The sequence below is a fragment of the Spea bombifrons genome, chromosome 3 (assembly GCF_027358695.1).
Source record: "Spea bombifrons isolate aSpeBom1 chromosome 3, aSpeBom1.2.pri, whole genome shotgun sequence".
NCBI lineage: Eukaryota > Metazoa > Chordata > Amphibia > Anura > Pelobatidae > Spea > Spea bombifrons.
In genome coordinates this window covers 73,527,435-73,552,397 of record NC_071089.1, presented here as the reverse complement: position 1 = coordinate 73,552,397, position 24,963 = coordinate 73,527,435, and the positions used below count along the sequence as shown (strand labels likewise).

Here is a 24,963-nt window from a genome sequence, read left to right as displayed (position 1 = left end):
GAATCCACATATACCTAGGAAATGAAGATGGAATCCATTTATGTGATTTTTACCAAACAAATAACGGCTGGATTTTTTTTCTGATTTGGCAGTTACCTACAAAATATTTAGGCTGACCCGAAACGAAATTGAGCCCAAATATCCATAAATGAATACAGGAACCATTGTAAATAATAGCATACCTGGGAACTTTATTGCTCCAGCTACCTAGACCACCCTTGTGGGGTATGGATAGAAAGTCCTGCTGTCCTCAGTGGGCAGTCCCCCTGACATCTCGGGACACACTGCTGTTTGAAGGGAAAATGGGCAGGTAGTGCGGCACAGAGTGGGGCCTGTCACATCACCGCTCCCACAACCTGCATTTTAATCCTTTATAAATGTTTCCACTGTTCCAAAGTTTTCAGAGACTCTCGCAATCTGTTACATGTCAGTTGGCCAAAAAAGGTATGCTGTCTCTCCATGCTAAAGTAGTCATTTTCATAAAGTAAAATTGATCAGCCCAATATATTATACATTGTGGCATAGTTTTGTGATGTGACCACTCAAGTATAAGCAACTCCTGAAACTGATAAGTAATAGAAATCACATTAAGTTCTACCATTTGCTTGAAACAACCCATTAATACCTCCAAACATTTTCCCTTCATTGAACCTGAATAGAATTTTATTGCCAATGGCTAGGTTTTGTTATTAAATACATTGAGTCCCATGAACCTGCAATCTTGCCGTAGACTTGTATATGAACATTATTGATTAATAACATGGCGTTTGAACTATGTGTCAAAGAACACCACATTTAGAATGCCGAATTTCTCTGGGAGATGATCAAAGCTCTATAGATCAAGCACTTTGCCGTGATCTTTATTTATAATTTTTTTTGAAGTTTACCTGGTTGCTAGAAAATGGACTAGAGCCAAATAATGTTTTTGTGTTCCATTATTGTTATATAGTAGATAAATTGATTTTAAAAGGAAATTTTCTGATCTCATCAATGTGTGCAAAAAAATCAGCCATGGGGTGCCACTTGGAGAGTGCTTCACAGGACACTTTGCTGTCCCACAATAAAGGCAACCGCTACCGTAAGTCTGGTGTACACCAATCTACCTTGTTCAGTTTACGGTAGTGGAATCGCTGGGACCCTAATTGCAAGTGTACTGTGTCTCTTATTATCTCCTACTTATAGCAGGCAAGTGTGAAGAGCAATGCGTTTTACTCTTTGTTGCTTTAACCTGGATTCTAAGTAAGGACATCCAAAAAGCTTCAGGGAGGTGCACTCTTGGTACATTAAACAAAATGCGATGAAAAATGCTACAAAATTGTATACATGCTCCATAAGAACTCATGTCTTGATGTTATTACAATGTTAATAATTCACGGATGATTTCACAACTGGAGTCCAAACAGACGAGACAAAGATATACATAAAACTCTATAATGATAGAGTGCAGAAAGTGTATAAAGGAATATGATTTACTTTGGTTTTACTACATTTTAGTGTCTTCAGTATTTTTTTGCCCTTATAAAGTAATGAGTCAGATATTGTTGTTCTTAATTAATATTCTTTAGTCAGTGGTCATATTTTATTTCTCCCATTTATTGCAAGAATGTGCATGGAGTCATTTATTGTATACAGAGCTGGGCTCTGGGTTGGTGTCCTCAATCCCTGGGTGAAGCAGTAGTGTTTCGCCATGTCCATTCCATGCCCAGGTTACCCCTACTCCCCCACCAACTTTGGTCCTTCCGAAATTAGCAGGGGCTAGCTCTGTCTCTGTCCATAGCTGGCCCTGCTCTTTATAAGGGTCAAACCCCTTACAGTTGCCTGCTAAGGTGCAGGAGAATCAACGTACAAATGTTTATGTATCATCCTGGAGCAACCTGTTGTGTTTTTAACTCTCATGAACTGAACTTGGGCACCACTTCTTCAAATCACAAGAACATTGCTCAGATTATTTGGAGCTGTCGGAGGAGTTTTAGCTTCTCCTCACCAATGCCATTATACATTGTAAAGGTCCCATGAGCTTCTGGTTTAACAAAAGCTTGGCTGGCATTGTATGATGCATTGTTAGATAATTGAGACTTCTTGAAAGCCACCTTACTGATAGAACTATGCCAGTACAGCCCTTAAAAATGCATTGTGAATTGGGTAAGTACAAACTGCAACTGTCTGCAAACTCTCCTGCCACCTCCTATGTTAGTGAATAAACCCCATTCACTTACATAGTGCTTTTTAGAAGTTGAAATGTTAATGACTAAATCAATCTAATCCGTGCCCATGTAGATATATACATAATAGAATAGGAATCAAGGAGCAAACAAAATAAATTCCTTTTTTTCTCTTTTTCAGTTTTCTGCTTGTCTTCAGCTGCTTGATTTTATCAGTGTTTTCCACTATCCCCGAACATCAAGATCACGCTTCATATTGCCTCTTTGTTCTGGTAAGTGCTGGAAATACTAATATAATTGAAATTTAAACGAATGATCGTCGAGTGAATCTTACCACAAATACACTGTGCTAGCCGCTTTGCGAAAATGTATAGGTTTAAACTATGTAAGCTGAAGGAACAGGTGCTATGCATGTGTCCACAATCTTCTCTCCATAGAATGGAGTGGTTTGTGAAGGAGCACAGCTCAACTAGTACCTAGATCAGCAAAGTGCAGAAATGATTTTTTCATATACATTTAAAAACTCTATGCATGTACCCAGCACATGTGTCAAAGTTTTAGATGCAAACCAGAAGTTGCATGCAGGCCTGGACTGGCCATCTAGCACATCGATCAAATGCTCATGCAGTCTGCCACTTCAACCGCAGATCGGGTGTAGTAGTGTACAGCCACCGGCTGTATATGCCATTCCGCACAGGTTCATGAGCATAAAAAAGTAATGTGCCAGGACCACCTCGTCATTAAGTCGGGCCATGTCTATAAGGACTTAAAGGGATACTTCAACAATCATATGCAGTTTATGGTAGCTGATAGGTCCTTTAATGTTTCTGTAGCACCCCCCCCCCTTGCAAATGCATAGTAAGCTAACAAGGATTCTAAAGTCTTTGCATGGATTCTGCAGAATCCTCTCAAATACATTTCCCCTTTGCCTGCCTCCCATCTATTTAATGTACAGTAATATACTTATCTCCGTTCAACTCCACCACTGGCTGAGCAAACGCTGTGGGCAGGGGTCTATTGAGACCCCCCATAAACATCTGTGGAAAGAACTTTCATTCTGTGATGAGCCTAGGGTCCCCACCCCCATAACATACAAACAAACACCATACCCTTACACCCACACCCACCATACCCATGCATACACACAAACACACTGTCTCCATATCTTCCCTCCAGGGACCACTAACACTAGGCTTACTTTAAGACTCTAACACCATATGCTGACACACACACTAACAACTATTCATACACTCAAGTTAACACCAAATACAAACACACACACCACTGCTGCTAAGGCTTATCTTCCTTGCACACCGCTCCTCTTTTGATTCCCCACTCTGTGAAACCCTCCACTGGCTCCCTATTACCTTTAGAATTACATTTAAAATCCTGGTACTAACATATAAGGCCCTTCATAACACTATTCCTCCATACATACATCTGCCCTCATAAGCAAATACTCTCCTACTCGATCTTTACATTCTTCCCATGGGCTAAGGCTCTCCTCCTCACTTATCACATCTTCCTTTTCCTGTCTACAAGATTTTACTCGAGCTGCCATATATCTCTGGAATCTACTTCCACCGAACCTTCAGCATTCACCCTCCCTCCCAACATTCAAGAAACATCTAAAAACCCACTTCTTCAGAGAAGCATACCATCTTAGCTGCTAGAACTTCCTTGTCATTGATACAACCATCACACTACCTCTCACCCTTTCTCTGTGCCTTATGTTTGTCACCCCATTCCCTCAAGATTGTAAGCTTGTGAGCAGGGTTCTCTCCACCTAATGTATCGGTTTGTCTTAGTCTGTCAATTCTCAATTGTCATATTACTTGAATATATGTATTGTATTAAGCGCTGCGTAAATTGTTGGCTCTAAATAAATAAAAGATAATAATAATGTTAACGCCATACACTAACATACACACACTCTTATACCATAAGCAAACACACACATGTGGACAACAAGCACTGATTCCATACAGTAAAACTCACACTCTAACACCATACACTTAAATATGCACACTCTCTAACATAATACACTAACACACACTTTAACAACATAGAAATACACATGCATATGTACATACACTCTCTCTTACTTACTCCTCTCCCATCTCCAATGCAGCTTGCAGAGCTTCCTCCGTCTTCCCCTTTGTAGAGCCCTGGCCACATAATCCATGTTACTTGACCCTGCGGGTCATCTTGGTTATCCTTAGGGCTACCCTGCTCCAATTGGCTTCAATGTAAGTGCTTTCCTGCCATTGATTGGCTGCTTCTTTTTTGGAATATGATTTTTGAGCTTCTCACGTATAAGTAGCTTGAAACCATAGAACATGTTTTTAATCAAATGTCATAACAAAGTGTAAAATATATGAAAGCTGGGGATAGGAGGGGATGTGTGTTAAGGTGTGGCTTTTTATTACATCTTCAATGATCTATGTTTTAAAAAACAACTCTCTGCAATTGCTGTACTACAGGAGCACATAAAACCATACTGTTATGCTGCCTTTTATTGTATACACCAGTGTCTACTTTTTGAAGAAGCAGGACAAAATCATGGCAGTTACCTTCAAAAGGGCAGAGCCTCTAGGAACACCACTTCCCTGATTGGGATTTTGTGAAAGTTCACTTAGAGGCCAGAATAATTAAGACAGGGTCACAGAGAAAGAGAAGGGTATTTTGCACCTCTCTTTCTTTGCAAATCTATCTGCATTATTCTGACCTTTGCAGTTGTTCAAAGGTCGGAGCAACTGGTACAGCTTCTCCCTGTTCCTCCAGTAGGGCGAGAGGATGTGTCAGGAGGCTCCTCCCTGTGCAGAAGATCACTGGGAAGCCAGGTTCACAGAGAAAAGTAGGGAGAGAATGTGAATGAGAGTGCGAGAGGTGATGTGAGAGAGCATGAGAGAGTGAATGAGGGTGGCAACCAATTCCATTTCCGAATGGAAACATCCTTCCAAATTTTGTCCACATCAATAGAGCAGGAATCGAAATTCATTGTCCAAAACTAATGGAACCAAAATGTAACAAAAAATGTGTCTGAATCATTTGCACGTCTGGTTATTATTACCACCTGATTGCAGTTATTGAGCAACAAAAATAGAACTTTTATTGGAGAATTAAAATGTTCATGTTTGGAGAATCTCTGGGTTGGCTTATTTACAAAGTATAAGTATAAACAGTTACAGGTATTAACAATACATTCATAATGGCACATATTTGCTTATATCCTCTACATAGACTAGGACATTTCACATTTTCAGGTTATCCCATAACGTCTAGTAGTCTCAAATACACAGCGCATGTGGGAAGAGATGAGGGGTGGGAATACAGTGTCGGCATTTTGTGGATGGAGCCACATGTGACATCACACACAACCATGAGTTCCAGCATAGGACACTGGAAATTGGTATGCAGGTTAACATTCCTTTTTTGCACTGGATTTTGATAATAGAAAACGTTCTGGTGACCGTATTAGTAATGCTAGTCCTGTCTGCTGTCTGTACACAAGCAAATTGAACTACAGCTCACATCAAGTTTATCTAGCCTATACCAATCGCTCTCTGCGGATGACGCGAAGAGTAGTTTAACAGCCTTAATGCCAGCCGATAACAGCAATAGTGTTCCAGTTTCCAAATTATAGAGTTTATTACATTATCAATTTAGTATTTGTTTATTCTGATGCAAAAACCTATTGGCTTTGTTGCACTGTAAAAAAAACCTCTTTAAATAAAATACTAGTTTCTTATCTTATGAGTAAGAGTCAACATTCATTAAATTAATCATTTTCAGGAATAACTACTGCAACACAGGTCATTTGGATATTTTTAATGAATTTGTATACATGCAAAGTATTTCTCTATAAAGTCGGGAGTTTCATTTTGCTGTTTTTCTTCAAATCATTATTAGCATCTATTCATTAATAATTATTATTTTGTGTATAGATGGTTTATGATAACTTTTATATTTTTAGCTAAGCTTATTTTATGGATTATTGATAATACTGTGGTCTTATTATTAAAAATAAAAGATATCTGGCTCTAATACATTTCGTAACAATTAGCCAAAGTTATTGAACATAAAGTGTTATGCGTTATATCATAAATGTATCCCTGATGTGGCTGACTGTGGTGTCTGCAATTTAGGTTCATTAGTAATGGTTTTGAATACAGAGAGAAAATATGGGGTTGAGCCTCACATTTTGTATTCTGCATATTATGTGATACTTCTGCTGCCTCATTGTTTGCTTCATATTTTTTTGGCTCGAAATTCTTTCCTACTGGTGTCAGAAAAAAAAGAAACTGTGTGACTGGAACTAATGACTAAGCAAGGCAAAATAACTACGATGTTTACAAGATCCCACGCATGCTGTTTCAGGCTTTGGCTTGTCTTTTTACATGTGATGCTCTTTTCATGGAATATTAAAGTGAACCAGCTATTCAAAGTTGAGAGGGCTGCATTAGGTAGAAGGAAAATAGACATATACTATATTATTACAATGGGAAAACGTACCAGAAATAATATGAATGTTAATACTGTTTCATTATAAAGCAATTTGAGAATGATTAGCCTACTTTGTGAGATCCCTGTTTATTTTTTATATAGATTACATATTACATTTTAATATAGTAGAAAATGATGGTGTAAATGATATGGATGTTTAATAATATTTTTTAGTTTTAAAAAAAAAACAAATCTTAGAAGCGGTTTCCACCTCCCTTGGTGTTTACTCCAATCTCTGACATTTATTGAAAAAGATAAACAATTTCAAGATGAGTGGAACAAAATATTGGATCCTTCCTCATTTAAATTAATGGAATTAATTGTAAGCTAGTTCTGACAGCATTGCAGAGTAAAATAATTGAATGTAAAATGTTCCAAACAGAAGACCCAGTTATAGTGGATTTTAAAGATCCAAATAAGCAAATATAACATGAAGCTGAAGGTGGAATTGCCAAAAAAATGACACATTTATTGGAGACTGTAATGATTATATGGAAATGTACCACAAAACCAAGAAAGTCTATATTACAAGATAACAGCAAACATAATGTTTCATTCAGTGGAGCAGAGATTTCTGGTTTATCTTTCAGAACCTCATTTTCTTTGATAGTTTCCTCTGCATCTTCTTCTCCAGTAGCTGACTTGCATTGATCCAGATCTTCTAAAGTAGATGAAGTTTTTAGTGAAACTAAATACACAAATACAAACAACAGTGAACCAGACATCTACAGAAGAAGAGAAGTAGATGGGGCAGAAAGGCAATAGGAAGATAACATGCAGAAAGACAAAATCCTTAGACATTTTACCTCAAGAAGAATTATAAAATGCTATTCATCTGTCAAGTATAACCCTAGCTGAGGAAGAATTCAGACTTTTAGGTAAAGGTTTAACATTTGTTCTATACTGTAATTTTGATGATGTCTATACCTTACTTGATATAAACAAATTTGTGGGAGATATGAGTGATTTTTTTTTACCTTCTCGGGAAGATGAAGAGATAAGTATGCCTCAGATGTGACCCTTTGATAAAAATGCTGCTGTAGGTGAATTTATTTCTTCTAATCTGTTCTTTAAAGACAAATGCATTTTGCAAACAATGGAAGAATTGAGAATTTGTTGACTCTTTGCCTGCCACAAGACTCAAACGTAACTCTGACTTTTATCTGGTCAATGCCAGCATGCATATGTTTCAACAAGCCATAGAGAGTATTACTTGCCCTAAAAACACACTTCTGATGTAACTATAAAGATAGAAGACATAGGTGGGGCTGTTGTAGTGCAAGACACACAAACTCATATTGAGAATGCCAATAAAATGACACAAATACGTATTTAAAATTACCCAACATAGCTCGGGAATTAAAGTAATTTAATACATAGCACCTAATATATGACAAAGAAAAACTTCATCTTAAATTCTGTTAAGTATCTGTTAACACACAATTATTTTCTATTCAATAAAAAATCTCAATGATTTTTCCTTTGGTCCTGTTACTTTTAGTACTAAATATAGTGTGGAGTATAATGACATTATTAAAATCATTAAGAAATACTTACCACTATTAGGTATAGCTCATGACTATAAGAAAGTAATTAAATCAGGAATAATGTTCAGAGCTAGAAACGCTAGATCTTTACACAATGAATTGTTAATTTTTAAAACCAAAAGAGACAGCCTGCTGACTGAAAGTTAACAGCACTTACCCATGTGGCCATGAGATATGTAAGGTATGTAGCTTTATAGACAGTTCTAACAATATCAATAATATCTAAGCTCATAACAAAATATACACTTTACAAGGCTATGCCAATTGCAATACAGAAAGCGTAATTTATACCACTGACAGGTGAAGTGAATAACACGGATAATCTTGTTATCATGGCACCTGTCAGTGGGATATATTAGCCCACAATGGGCACTTGAGCACAAGAACTGAACCACGGAGCAATAGAAAAGGGTGGCCTGGTCTGATGAATCACATTTTCCTTTACATCATGAGGATGGCCAAGTGCATGTGCCTTGGGTCCTGCCATTTATGTGGATGTTACTTTGACACATACCACCTACCTAAGCATTGTTTCAGACCATGTACACCTTTTCATATACACAGTAGTTCCTGATGGCCTTAGCCTCTTTCAGAAGGATAATGTGCCCTAACACAATTATTACATGGTTGTTTGCATTTATTCATTTTTAATTTCATTATGTAATACACAAGCAGATTATAGTTATCTGTGTTAGTTATATAAACAGTGAGTGTTGTATGATACGTCAATAGTTAATGAGTAAAATGCTTCACAAGCACTAATGAGATTCTATCCAAGTGGTTGCCATTAAGCAGCACATACAGTTAAATTACTGCATGTTAGTTATCTTACACTAATGAGTAAGTGCCAAGTGAGGTGCAAAATGTTCTGAGAAGAAAGTTGTTTGCTGTGTAGTCCCCACTCTGATCAAACACATATATTTTTCCAATAAATAAATAAATATTTATGAATAGGAAAGAAACTCTGGGGTGCCTCTCTTGCTTTTTCTTTGAATATTGATTGTGTTGAGCCAGTGACGTGAGACGGAGCACCTGGGGATTTTATCCGGTAACGCTCAGTGTAAGTAGAGATTGCAGACTGGGAGATTTTCCCAGTTATACTGTCTTTTTCTGGCTGGTTTAAAACCGGGCATTTCTTCTCTTGGTTGATATTTATAATATCAAGCTCTTAAATTACTTCGTAATGAAGAGTAAAACCAGGTAAAACAGAAATGTGTTGACAACATAGGTTCTTTTATGTGCACTCAAGTCAAATGTATCAATCGATTAGTAAACGATCAGTAGAGTGCAAAAGTAACCTAATTGAGGATCCTAATATACCTAAAACATATTTGCTAGTTTTAATTGAGGTAGAGGAGGCCAAGCCAGTCAGTGGAAGAGTGTGAACTGAACTGGACAATGATCAGTTCTATTTTTTAGTATATTCACCATTGTTTTAGATTTTGGCTGCTTACTGCACTAACAAAGTTTTTACAAGCTTCACATTAAGTCAAGTTAGATACTCAAAGGTCCTGTTCAATGGAGGTTGAGATCTTACCTTAATTTCCGTTAAAGGGAACTTTGACATAACTTAACCCAGTTGGCATATTGCTACTTGATGAACTCGTGAATATTCACTAAAAGTCAAGTCAAACGTAAACCAACTTTAGTGAAGTATTTGGCAAGTTGCTGGATGTTGATCTAAAACAAAACCAGAAGGCTTTAAAAACCTTTGTTCCGTAAGGTTAGCTGGCAGGAGCCACCTTCTTCTGGTTAATATAGTAAGTGTGGTTGGAAAAGAAAATAATCTTGGTATGGGGCAACCAATTATGCTGTTGATGTGGAAAAAGACAAAAAAACATCAAAATAAATATGATCTGAAAATTTAGTGAGACTCTTTGCTTTAAGATTTCTTGTAGATTAATAAATGGAAAAAACATGCCATTTGCCTAACTCTACTTAGAAACATGGCCTATCATGTGAAAAATAACCCTTGTTCATCCTCAACCATTTTCTTAGTCAGTGCAGTTATTTATGAAATTGGAGATCTTGTGGCTGTGCAAATAAATTCATAAAGTGTTATATTCTCTCTCAGTTTATATCCTTAAAAGTGAGTTTTGCATTAATTTTGTTCTAGTTGTGTCTATGCAATTAATATAGGGGGGCTTATTCACAAAATTGTTGCCAAGAGAATTGTGGTTTCGACCCTTTTTGCTTCACTATTCATCATGAAGAATCAACATTTTTGGGTTCTTCCAGCAAGAAGGGTTAAGCTGGCTCTGTATATTTTTTGATAGATGTGGCGACTGAAGAAAATCTCACTGCTTTAAAATTGCATTGCACAGGGCCAGCCGATCTCTTCCTAGAACAGAAGCTCACTGGGGATGGACCTTTGTGTTGAGACCACAGCAGCCCTTGACGCTGCTAGTTCTCCCTTTAGTGAACAGACCTCAGGGATTCATTCTGCAAAGTGAGACTGCAGGATATGTAATGTCAGCTCACAGACTTCACTATACATTATTAAAGGCAAACTTGTCTCATGTAGTGAGCTAGTCCTGTATAGTTCAGTCAGCAAGTTGACTCAAGTCATAGATTGGAATATGCATTATACAGGCCTCACTTGGCTAGTTGTTGCCATTCATTGCGCATGATTAAGTCTGTGAAAATGCATCTCTCTCTTCCCCTTAGAACCCCATAATTTTGTGTAAGTGTACTTTTTGTCCAGAGATCAACTCCGCTTAATCCAATTATATTATTGCGTAAGTATCCCAGCTAAGAGAGAACTAGCCTGCAATCACTGTACCTGGGAACTTCTTGGCTCCGGCTACCCTGAGCCTTCTCTTGCAGGATGCGGCCAGGGCTATACACTGACGTCAGCGAGCGGTCCTGCTGACGTTGGTGGGCAGTCCCGCTGACATCAGGGGAGTTCCCCCATTTCAAGGACAAATGGGCGGGGAGCGGGGCGTGTCAAGACCCAGCTCCCGTGACCCGGAGGATTCGGGTCTTGACCCGGAGAACTGGAGGGGCAGCGCTCACCCGGCAATCTCAGGGTCAAACCCGGAGAGTTCCCAGGAATGACAAACACTCAACTTTCCCAGTCCTTTCCCAGTGTCCGTTATAAGCATTTTCTGTCAATTAAACAAACACATGTTTTTTTTTAATTTTATCAAGCTGCCTAAGTATCTAGTTCTTATTGTGCTGTTATGATAATTGCATTGTTCTGTATTGTTCTTGATAAGGTACTCTTTGTTCTACAAAAGTATATTGAAAAAAAACTTGATTCACAAACTGCCTTACGTTCAGTTACTGACAGATCACCATAATGTAATGGGACTGATATAGCAGTATGTCAAAATTTTTAAATGTGTTTTTGGGTTATGGAAATTTATGACAACTGCTGAGCATTTTCTAAGACAGTTTTTACTGATAAGAGTTCAGTCTCCAAACAGTGATCAGAGAAATGTTGCATAAATATGAGCTTACTCAAGTCAGGCTTTCTAGTATGAATGGTGCAGACACACAGTATGTCAGCGTGAAGATGATTAAATCTAAAATATGTCAAAAGTAAAAGTCAATTTAAATATTTTAGGTTGTAGAATGTGTTTGTTTTGGTATTGTTCAGATTTGGCATGCATAAGTAGGATTCTTCCCTTCTTCATTACTGTAGATTCATAATTCAACAAAACAACAACAGTTTAATTTTATTATTATAGTGTGTATTTTGTTTTGTAAATGTGTGTTCTGTTAAAATAACCTCTTACCCTTGTGTGCGTAATATGATCATGCAAATTGTCTTTTATTTAAGGCTAGTGATCATATGAAGCTATTTATCATTACATAGCTGTTTGACTCCTTTTTAAATCATAATGATAACAGATATCACTCAAATGGCCCTGATCAAAAGTTTACATACCCTTGAATGTTTGGCCTTGTTACAGACACATAAGGTGACAGACACAGGTTAAAATGGCAATTAAAGGTTAATTTCCCACACCTGTGGCTTTTTAAATTGCAATTAGTGTCTGTATATAAATAGTCAATGAGTTTGTTAGCTCTCACGTGGATGCACTGAGCAGGCTAGATACTGAGCCATGGAGACCAGAAACGGTCAAAAGACCTGCGTAACAAGGTAATGGAACTTTATAAAGATGGAAAAGGATATAAAAGGATATCCAAAGCCTTGAAAATGCCAGTCAATACTGTTCAATCACTTATAAAGAAGTGGAAAATTTGGGGATCTCTTGATACCAAACCAAGGTCAGGTAGACCAAGAAAGATTTCAGCCACAACTGCCAGAAGAATCGTTCAGGATAAAGAAAAACCCACAGGTATCCTCAGCAGATATACAGGGAAAAAAGCCTGGTTACAATATGGTCGCCTTGATACGCCTCACAGCTTCTGGCACACTGTAATTTGGAGTGACGAGACCAAAGCAGAGCTTTGGACATAAGCACTATGTTTGGAGAGGAGTCAACAAGACCTATAGTGGAAAGAATACCAACCCCATTGTGAAGCATGGTGGTGACTCACTGATGTTTTGGTGTGAGCTCTAAAGGCACAGGGAATCCTGTGAAAACTGATGGCAAGATGAATGTAGCATGTTATCAGAAAATACTGGCAGACAATTTGCATTCTTCCACAGGAAAGCTGCGCATGGGACGCTCTTGGACTTTCCAGCACGGCAATGACCCTAAGCACAAGGCCAAGCTGATCCCCCAGTGGTTACAGCAGAAAAAGGTGAAGGTTCTAGAGTGGTCATCACAGTCTCCTGATCTTAATATCATTGAGGTACTCTGGGGAGATCTCAAATATGCGGTTATCATGCAAAACGACTTTGTATGGCCTGGAGACATTTTGCCATGATGAATGGGCAACTATACCACCTGCGAGAATTTGGTGCCTCATAGACAACTATAATTGTAACCTACAGTATGAATCCCATAGGAAATAAAAGAAATGTGTTTTGCCTGCTCACTCGTGTTTTCTTTAGAAATGGTACATACATTACCAATTCTCCAAGGGTATGCAAACTTTTGATCACAACTGTATACACAATATATATATATATATATATATATATATATATATATACTGTATTTGCTCGATTATAAGACGACCCCGATTATAAGACCCCCCAAAATCTAAATATTAATTTAGGAAAAATACAAAAAGCCTGAATATAAGACTACCCTATAGGAAAAAAAGTTTTACTAGTAAATATTAATGCATGTAAACACTTTTTTCATATCTAATAAAAGCTATGATTGAGAAAAATATATATATTTTTTATTTCCTTTTATTTGCCAACCTGCCCCCCCAGTTATGCACATCTGCCCCTAGAGTTGCCACTCTGCCCCCAGAAATGCCTTATACCCCCTATTTGCCACTCTGCCCCATGATGTGCCTTTTAACCCTCTATATGCCAGAGTGGCATATAGGGAGTTAAAATGCATATCATGGGGCAGAGTGGCATATAGGGGGTTAAAAGGCATTTCTGGAGGTATATATATATATATATATATATAACTGCTAACAGCAATCACACTCCTATCAAGCCAAGGCAGCCAGTACATGCTGGAACCTGGGGATGATAGGCTCCCTATGCCATGCTACCACCACCACCCATCTTACACATCCATGCTATCATACACACACTCATTCACAAACATTTAAATACTCATTCATTCCATTTATCACACATACTTGCTCAAAAACCCTCCCCCACCCCCATACCTGAACTGCAGATCTCCCACTTGCAGACTTCTGCAGGGGCCCGGCTGTGCGAGCAACTTCTCTGGCCCCGCCCCCAGAGGAAGGAGGGGGAGGCAAAGTTATGTGACACTCTACTAGCTTCCTGTTCTGCTGCTGGAAGAAGAGACGCTGCTCGCGACCAAAGCACCGATAAGCAGCCTGGCAACCTAATCGAGGTCTGATTAGAAGACGACCTCGATTATAAGACGAGGGGTATTTTTCAGAGCATTTGACAAAACCTTGTCTTATAATCGAGCAAATATATATATACATACATATACAAATATACATACATTTTCTATACAGTATATAAATATATATATATATATATATATATATCTTATTAAGTATTGCTCTAGTTTTATAGAAGAAGTTATATATATATATATATATATATATATATATATTGTATATATATTGTATATAAATGTATCTTATTAAGTATTGCTCTAGTTTTATAGAAGTATACAGAAATTTTAAATGTGTTTCAAAATGTGAGTGGACTAAGGTGTATGTTTGTCCATGCTGCAAGAATTATTAAACTATAATCTGAACATAAATAAAGTAGATTTGTCATATAGCTCATGAGTAATTGCAGAATAGGTTGTTTGTCCAGTAGACTGGGCAAATATAACACATAGAACAGTACAATATTTTTAGGACTGATTTCTAATCTGATATTATTTATAAAACATTGTCCCCTTTAAAGGTTGTTTATCTCACAATCTGAAAATGTACTTATTACTAAACAAAACAAAAAAATGACAGGTAGGCTGAATAATGTGTACATTCTTGAAATGCAATGCAGAATATTTTATAGAAATGAAATAAAATAAGAAATAAATTACCAGAATTTACAGTAATACAGAAATGAAAAGTCGAAACATTTGAAATCCCAGGTTATTTCCTAAAACATATTATGTAGAACAAACATGAGGCGCTCAACCAAGAATGGACAGTCACTGTCCTACGGTGCATCCCCGCTTGGGAGCATGGCAAGTTTCTCTCTTGCGCCATTACAAGACACAAATCTCCATCATTATATGAGCCTGGCAAATGTTCCCTGCACAAGGAAACCAAGAAACCCCAGATGTACGTTTCAGCCTTCATCTGCCTCATCAGTTGGAATCCCTCTAGTCACAAGAGAGCAAGGAGGTCCATGTCTGGATCTATCTTTTCTCTTGGGGTTCACCAAAGGGTAGAATATCATGCAAAACAAACATGAGATGCCCAACCAAGAACGAACAGCTGCTTCATAGCCTGTCCCACCGTGCGTGCCCACTTGGGAATATCTCAAGTTTTTTTTATATTTTGTGAAATTAACAATTGTCCTACATGATAAATAGGCTTCTACCCTGAGATTTGGATTGTTTTTTTCACACTGTGGTTTAGAGAAAGTAACCCTGAACAAGTTTAATCTCTGTATTTTATAACACATATTATTTAAAAAGTATTAACAAAAGCTAAGCATAAATCCCATATATCATGTTAATGAGTATGAATTGTATACAGATAGGTAGACGTTGACACCTTTTATTGGGCCATCATAGAAAAAAGTTGTACAGTTATATAAACTTTTGGGACCTCAGATGTCTAACATTGATAAATCCATTTTTCACATAGTAGTGTACTATGTGTTGTCATGTGACATGCTTCTGTGCGATTTATTAAATAAAAAACAAAAATTAAAGCATATAACATGTAACTGATAATCAAATCTGAAAATAGTAATGTGGATTTAATGCCAACGAAGCACTGGTACCTAGTGAATTTTTTTTTTTTTACAATTGTTGAATAAACCTTAATTAGTAAGCAGCTACCCTCTTATAAACACTTAAGATGCACATGAAATGTCATAGAATGTCATTTACCAAGATATGTGATTGTAAATGAATGTCAAAATGCTGCAATAAGTCAGTTAAAACTGTAAAATGTTTAATTTAAGATGTCCTTAATGAACCCACACACTGCCACAGTCAACTTGCGCCACCATGTGTCCCTTGTCATTGGACAGTATTTGTGTCTCATGACACACAAGATTAAAAAAAGTATTTTAGTTTTCTCCTTGTGTATTTTTATTTTTTAAAAGAATGTTCATTCACAAAAGAAGTAACTCTTAGACTTAGCGGTTGCTCATACTCTAAATATATTTTTTAGTTCTAGCAGAAGTCTGGTATTTTTGGAAGTCAAGATACATTTTACAACGTGAGGATCGTTGGTCACAATGCACGTTTGATTTATATTTGTTACATTTTATCTTCTTTTTGCAAGATCTTTTAAAAGAAAGCAGATTAAGCAGAGTAAAATAAGAGATTCTATCTGGTCAGGATAGATTGAAGACTTGGTTTATGTTTAACATCACTGTACCAGTAACTTTAGTAACTTAACTGGAAGAAACAATAGAAAAAAGGCATAGCCCCAAAAATGTGAATAAGGTAAAGGGTATTTTATTGGAAGTCTTCAACGTAGAGATGTTGAATGAGTCCACTCGAAGTAAAGATGCTGATGTATATACTATGCTGAATAAAACAGCATTCTAAGCTACATTTGCATTTAGAATAACACTTTTATTTCATGGGTAAAGATTGATCTCAACAAGCTTGTATCTAAGATGATAGAGAGAGTATATAAGTATAGTTAGAGATCTAACCGTAGGTAGAGAAAATCAGACAAGCCAATGGTCCTTATTGGACATCAAATTAAATGCCCCTATGTTTCTGAATGGTTTTTATTGCTATCTATTTTATGGGCCTACCTACAGCCCACCTCTGATTTAAAGGGATTACATTTAGTGAAACCATGGGCCAATAATCTGGAAAAGGGTAAACAAAAGACACCCACCTCCTTACTGAAAGAAACATTCTATACAGAGCATTTTCTTGAAAGACGGAGGGCAAACAGAGAAAGGTTTGCATAGAGCATACCTGTCTACAGTCTGGACTTTCCCAAGACAGTCCTTTTTTTAGGTCCTGTCCCATCAAATTCCAGTCTGTCTCAGCATAAAAATACTCCCTATGCACAGTGCAATTACACTGTGTACAGGTGCGTTTTAACTGTGTATGTGTTAGACACACAAAGCCTAAACGCTTACAAATGAGCTCCAAACTACCCAGTATGTGTACTGGGTAGCCTAGAGCTCAATGCTGCAGGGTCATGCAGAGTGCCAAAATTATCCAGAGCTGGTATAAATGTGAAAAAATAAAAATGTGTTATCTTGCCCTGATTTGAAAAACACCCTATATTCCGGTATCATTTTCATTTCTTTTACGATTTACATTTTATTAGATATTTATTTCCTTCATTTTTTTTTTGTTTTTTTCTATCACTTACCTAACCCTAACCTTAACTAAATAATTCACCACTCACTAACCCCTACCACACTAATTACCCAATATTGGTAATATATATATATATAAAAATTATATACAAAAATGTACCCTTTATAGGCAAAGAAAATCAGTGAATCACAGTGAGGAGAGAGACAGACTAAATCACTGCTTGCAAGCACTTCTGTTATCATTTAACTGTATCCATGCATGTGATTGAATGTAGCAGTGATCACATACACGAAAGTGATCTACTGTAGGCCGACCTCTCGTGTTGTGACCATGTGATTGCGATGATGTGGAACCATTGTTTACAGATAACGCACAAGGTATTTCATTGGCCCTCTAGGGACATCATTTCATGACACACTTGGAACATTATTGGTCATGGAGGAGTTAAAATTGCACAAGTATTATCACACAAGAAATTGTAATTAAACATACATATGAAATGTAAAGAATATTATATTTTTAAGTTAAAGTGTAAGCTAAAACATGGCTTTGTTAAGAACTGTATTATAATGTTTATAAAGCAATAGATTAAGAGATGTTTTTTACATTTTTAGTAAAAAAAAATTCTCTCAAAAAATTCTCTCCAACATATTGAAGACTGTTATATTAAACATTTACATTTGTAAAACTTAGTAAGTCATCTTTATAGGCATTACCATCTGCAGAAACAATTTAAGGCAACAGAGCTTGATTTTAGTGCTTTCTTATGTTCTTTGGCTGTTATATAATGTGTGCTGTTTCTCACTGGGAGAACAATTTAAAAATTCCACATGCTGTTTACAATTATTATCATGTAATTAAATCCTTTTTTCATTGCAGGAAAGAGTCAAACATGGTAAGAGTTGTGCTTGGTGATAATTTTCCATGTGCTACATGAACATTATATAGATTATTATCTAATAAAGATTATAAAGAACAGTATACATAAATAAGTGTTAAAAAAAAGCATCAGAAAAAGCAAGCAGGGTTGTATAGCAAGAGGCATTAATAACAGGAAGGGAGAGGTGGTTCTGTCACTTTACAGATGTCTGGTAAGACCTTACCTAGAGTATTGTGTACAGTTCTGGAGACACCATCTGCAGGAGAAGAGTGACATACTGGAGAGAGTTCAGAGGTGGGTTACTAAAATGGTAAATGTTTTGGATAAAAATTATGAGGAAAGACTAAGTGATCTCAACATGTATAGCTTGGAGGAGAGGAGAGATGTGATAGAAACATTTAAGTAATTAGAGGATTTAAAAAAGTACAGGAAGGAAGTTTATTCCAAAGGAGGATGAGCGCTACAACAAGTGATCATAATCTAAAACTTGAAGGTCTGCGGTTTAGATGTAATAATGTAAGTACGTTTTAGTTCACAGAGAGGGTGATGAATGAATGGAACCCCTTTTCAGAAGTGATAGAGGCTAATGCAGTGAGGGAAATTAGACATGCATAGGACATACATAAAGCTATTCTTAAACTAAGACAAGACTAACAACTAATTAAGGTCTGCGTCTTTATATCAGGAAAATGGGCAGACTAGATGGTTCTTATCTGCCGTCAAATTCTATGTTTCTATAAATAATACAGTCTTAAGTGAGTCACAACACACATAGTAATTTTCTCCCGGCTGTAAGGAATTTGTCTTTAGTGTAAATGTTTTGTAAAATTCCTTTCCTAGTACTTTGAGAATGTACTTAATATGAAATATCATGTATTGATTTTTGGATTTTCTGAAGCCTATTATTTCATTATTAGCAATTACTGAGACTCTTATTTACACCTGCAACTCACAAATATAAAATGTTAAAAGAACCAGCTATACATGAAAAAAGACAAACTATGAATGCTACTTTGAACAATAATAATGGGGCAGGTCCAAGTTTTAATGTAAGCCTATAGGAGGGTCACTGTAAGTATTATAAATTGAACTGAGATGCGTTGTGGCTAAAAACATAATAATTACCATAAAATATAAGAGATGCAATAACTAGTCAAGTTGCATGCTTATAACACAACTTGCATATTCACTAAAATGCAAGGAATAAAAGAGAAAAAATTGACTCCCTATTGATCAAGAGAGAGTCAACACTCCCCCCTCCCAATGCACAGAATGTCAAGAGTCATTAAATCATCCTGGGAGGTTTAAGGGATGAGGGGGTAAAATTTATAAAAGTACCATATGGGAGGCATGGTTCCCATGTCATGTCCCGCCACCCCCTCCTTTTCCCAGTAGGATATGGAATTAAAAAAGGAGGTATGAGTAGACCCTTAGCAAAGGCCGCAGAACCAGTCGGGAAAGAAATACGTTTTCTTACCTTCACGTATTTGGCCCATGAAAAGGGACCATCCACAAAATAAGACAACTTGTGACTGGCTTTAGCAAATTCGCAAGTTGCACTTTTGCCTAACTGATCAAAGTGTACTGTGGCAAACTTGCATTTTTAGCCAACTCGCAACCATTTGCAGTTTAGTAAATAGACCCAAAACTCTGAATGTACTATTAGTGATTGTCTTAAATGTACAAAAGTGATGTGACTGAGTCACCAAGGATGATAACAGCAGAGTGCCTAGCCACCAATGTAGCTCCCAGTCAACAATAGTTAGATTGCTTTTCTGGTCAACCAATGAAAATGGAGGTGTGGACATATGTGCCTATCTTCGAGAGCTTGAGGCTTTAAAAAGAAGCTAGACGCCTTACATCTCTCATCTAATGAAGCTTGTGAAATAGGGAAACACATGCTGGGTTCAGTCATGTGGAGTAAACATCAGAAATATTCCACAGTGAGTGCCCCACATTTTTGCCCAGAAAGGCTATTTTTTGCAATTAAAAAAAATGTCTACCTAACCATAATATCCTGTTTTCCAAGGACAGTTACTTTTTATTAATAACATGTTACAAATGTAGTCTGTCATTCATTATGAATAATATATTAAAAAATAGATTTAAAAAATTACCCCCTTCATACAAGTTTTTAATACTTTGGGTTTGGGAGTAGCTATGAAAGTTATATCATTGTATTTTTCCCCATTTTTTTTTTACTTTTCATTATTCCTGTATTCCTGGCCACTGTACCTCTCTTCTTCTTCTGTACCTTCCTAGAAGTAGTATCTATATTTCAAAAGTCTAGGGGCCTACTATTAAATAATAATTATTACCAACTTGTTTTTAAACAACTTAACTGACCAAAATGAACCAATTCATTCATCTACTAACACATTTATACATAATAAAAAAGAGTTGAAAAATGTACTTTTTTTTTTTACCAAGGAGTCAACAATTCCCCCCTACATTTCAATGTCATTAATTATACTACAAGTTACTGAACAAATTGTATTGATCAAATGTCACTTACAGTGTCCGTTGCCACCTGTTAAGGGCATTTAGGACCTGGCTGACCACAAAAATAAATTACTACTTAGTAAACAGGGCAAAGAATATTTCGTTATTTTGATATAGATGCAAAAATAAATTTCTTTTGACTCATATCTCCCTTATGTTTGACCTTACATCTGTCATGCACAAGCTTATTAGCAAGAAGAGATTGTTAACGCCGCACCTCAGGTATAACAGATGTTTTGATTCTCGTTAAAGGGCAAAAAAGCCATACAATGCCTAACTTCTATTTAAAAAAAAAATTCTGTGACGCACAAATTTTAATATTAGGCCTAATGTTTTCATAATTTTTTATTCTTCACTTGTATCTGGTGTTCTGTAATGTATAAAACAATAAACGGATGATCCAATAATACATTAAAAAATATATAATGCCAATAACATTACATAAAAACAATAGTGAAGCTATATTTACACCAGCTTATCCATGTGCATTAGTTATATTCACAATACAATTCCTTCAGTTTAATTGCCATGTAAAAACTTGAATAACTGAGTGTTATGACAATTTAATGATCCAGAGATAAAAGAAATACATTTTTCTTAATATATTAAAAATATTTTTAGAACATATAATTTACCACATTAACCATTTTTTTCTCACCATCTTCACTTAAATATGAATACAGGTAAATGCCTTTTAAACAGTGTAACTCGTGTTTTTCAAGCCATCGAGTACCAGCAACAGTTAAGCATTTCTGTATTATTCAGTTGTATTGCAGTAACTATTCTGGTGAAACCTGGACTCCTTTGGAAGTACCAAGTAAGATCAAAGAAAGCTCAAAGAGATAGAAACACCGGCACTCCATGAAGACAAAATGATCAAAAATAAATATAGGGGTCTATTCACTAAGTTGTGTCTACATGAGAGGTGGCTAAAAATGCAAGTTTGTTGGACAAAAGTCTCTCTTTGAAAATATTTTTTTAATGTATTTATTTTCAAAGCGCACTATATCACTTTCTGTTTGATTTTATGGTAGTATATGTGATTGAGGGAAGCACATTGATGTTGGTGCTGCTATTATACATTAGAGGCACTGGTATATTTCATTTTTTTGTTATCTGTGCCCCCCACCATCCTCTCCCTACCCATTAGGCGGTGGTGAGGGTTAAAGTACTTGCAGAAAGCCCTTTAGACTTTCCTTCCCCTTCCCTCCAACAACAAGTTGTGGGATGGAGGAAGATGTGTTTCAAATAATATTAAAAGCATTTATAAAAAGCTCTGACAACCCCTACCTCTACGTTCCCCAGGTGCAGGTGTCTATCAAAACTCTGTGTACCAGTAGGGTGAAGAGTTTAAATCACTGTCCATCCCCTTGGCGCTTACAAAGTGCAAGCTGTGTAAAAAAAAAACATTTCTCTTTCCTTTCGATGGCCCATCCGGCGATGATCTGTATCGAGTCCTTATGTTTCGCCTTTTGAAGAGGGCCATCCAAAAATAAAATAAAACATTTGTCTCCAAGAACAATGGAAGCAGGTTTTAAAATTGCCTCTGGTTGTGCAGGAGCATATTCTCTTTTGGAAAATGTTTTCACAACTGATTTTAGTGACTATTTTTACATTGTTGCTATATAGACAAATCGATCAGCCATAACATTATATCCACGTGCCTAATATTGTGTAGATCCCCTTTTCCCACCAAAACAGCCCTGAGCCATCGAGGCATGGACTCCACTAGACCTCTAAAGATGTGCTGAAGATAGCAGCAGATCCTTTAAGTCCTGTAAGTTGCGAGGTCCCCATGGAAAACCTCACTTTCATAGCATTTGCTCTGGAAAAAACCTTGTCTTATAATCGAGCAAATACAGTATATATATATATATATATATATATTCCAAAAATAGTGCCGGCAACTATTTTTGGAATCTATATGCATTACTGCTTCAGTTACCAGGCACCGGGCAGAGTAATTAAGGTTGGTGTGCAATTGTGTACTTTGGATTTTATATATAGTGTTATTGATTTTTTTTATCCAATTTGTGTGTTATTAAAAGTAAATAACACTCCAAAATTGGAAAGAAAAATTCAATAACAATATTAGTATATATATATATATATGATTGTTAACAGCAATCACACTCCTACCATGCCCAGGCAACCAGTACATGCTAGAACCTGGCCATGATAGGAGTGTGATTGCTCTTAACAATTATATATATATATATATATATATATATATATATATATATATATATATATATATATATTATTGTTACAATGTAACATTGTCCAAAAAAATGTCATTTTTAGTTTCGGCCAAGTGAATGCTGAATTTTCGGTTTAAGTCCAGAATTTTCTTTTCGGTGCATTCCTATGATATATTAAGCCAGACACTGAAGTGGTAGGCCTACACCACATCAATTGGCTTAGTATATAGTGATAGGGGTTATGCTGCATTTTTGTCAATGTCTGGCTCAATATATAGTGATAGGTGCTGTACCACCATCAATATCTGCCTCAGTATATCAGGATAACAGTTATGCTGTACCCCTGTCAATGTGTGCCTCAGTATATAATGATAACAGTTATGCTGTACCCCCGTCAATGTGTGTCTCAGTATATAATGATAACAGTTATGCTGTACCCCTGTCAATGTGTGCCTCAGTATATAATGATAACAGTTATGCTGTACCCCCATCAATGTGTGACTCGGTATATAATGATAACAGTTATGCTGTACCACTGTCAATGTCTGTGCCAGTATATTATGATAGAAACTATGCAGTTTTAAAGTGTGTGTGTGGGGGGTGCACATACATGATCTGCCCCAGGTGCCAAATACTCTAGGTATGTCCCTAAGTCAACATTTGAACTCATTGTGTTCTTCAAACCATTCATGAACCATTTTTGCTTTGTGGCAGGGAGCATTATCCTGCCATCAGGGAATACTGTGTTCATGAAAGGGTTACATGGTCTGCAACAATGCTTAGGTAGGTGGTACGTGTCAAAGTAACACCCACATGAATGGCAGGACCCAAGGTTTCCCAGTACAACATTGCCCAAAGCATCACACTGCCTCCACCAGCTTGTCTTCTTCCCATAGTCCATGTGTTCTCAAGGTAAGTGACATACACGCACCCGGCCATCCACGTTATCATAGGTTTTGGTTCATAGGTATATCTACAGTATAATGTGTAATACCGCTACCTTTATGCTGTTAGCCATATCCTGGTTTTAGTTGCTATAGTAACAGTCTGGGAGCTCCGCCAACTTTTAACGATTGTAAACATTCTGCAACAATGTACAAACATTAATGGAGTACACTATGCCAGAAAGAAAGATAGATATTCTCCACTTAAAACTTTCAACAAGTACATAACTGTGAAAACAACATTATTTTACTATTATACATAATATTTTATGTGGGAAATGCCCTCAACAAGACAAACAAAAACAGTACAAAGTGTGTTGTTTTGTATGTCACCATGTCAAAATGAGAAAATGGCATTCACAGACATCATACATTTTAAGATTTATTGGATGAGGACCTATTTTGAAACAACTTATTAGTTCAAAGTAATGACCTAAAACCAAACAATACTAACATCTGCAGCAAATGTTAAAAGCTATTAACAGTTTGTACAGTCAGGAAACTGTACAATTAAATATATAACTTTTACAATCAAAGAAATTTCTGAGGCGTACAAATTCTGTAATTGCCTGCTCTAAAACTGGAGCCAGGAAAAAAAAAAAAAAAAAAAATATATATATATATATATATATATATATATATATATATATATATATATATATATATAAGACCTGCGTAACTAACTAACACAGCATGTCTTGGCATTGTTTTCAAACAGAAGAGCTCATTTGTGGCTTTAACGGCTTTTTAAAGCTAAAGTAACAGCAACATTTAACACAGCAACTGCCTTACAGGGTATTTCTACACTAACACTGAGTCTTGTGGCAAAAGGTGACAAAACATGCATTACTGATTAATTTACTGTCCTGAGTTTAGTTTAATTCTCTATAGTACGTATCGTACAAATGCCATTACCAGGCAACGAATAATGTAATAGGCAGGATATAATCATAGAAACACAGAGAACATAAAAAGTTAAAATCTCCGTTCTCTGTTGTACAGCGGGTTTTACGCAGTAAGCGCCATATCATGGATTTCTTTAGTAAAATGTACTAAGTAATGTTCAGGAAAGTGACATATCCCCTTTAAGTTAATAGGGTTTAGCCCTCCAGGGTATGCCTTTGAATGATTATGGCTGTCCCCACTAAAGGCTGAGCACAGCTAGCACAGTATGTTTTATTTCACAATTGTAGGTTCCTCCACATAAATTCAA

At 36.5% G+C, this 24,963-nt stretch overlaps 1 protein-coding gene across 2 annotated transcripts in view; it reads left to right on the top strand.

The window, feature by feature from the left end:
* KCNQ5 (potassium voltage-gated channel subfamily Q member 5) overlaps positions 1–24,963 on the top strand; it is a 242,785-nt gene that overhangs the window by 141,958 nt on the left and 75,864 nt on the right. For both annotated transcript variants that reach the window (XM_053461252.1, XM_053461250.1), the window contains exon 2: positions 2,344–2,434. In XM_053461252.1, the coding sequence (XP_053317227.1) occupies positions 2,344–2,434 (91 nt within the window). The remainder of the gene's footprint in view (positions 1–2,343; positions 2,435–24,963) is intronic.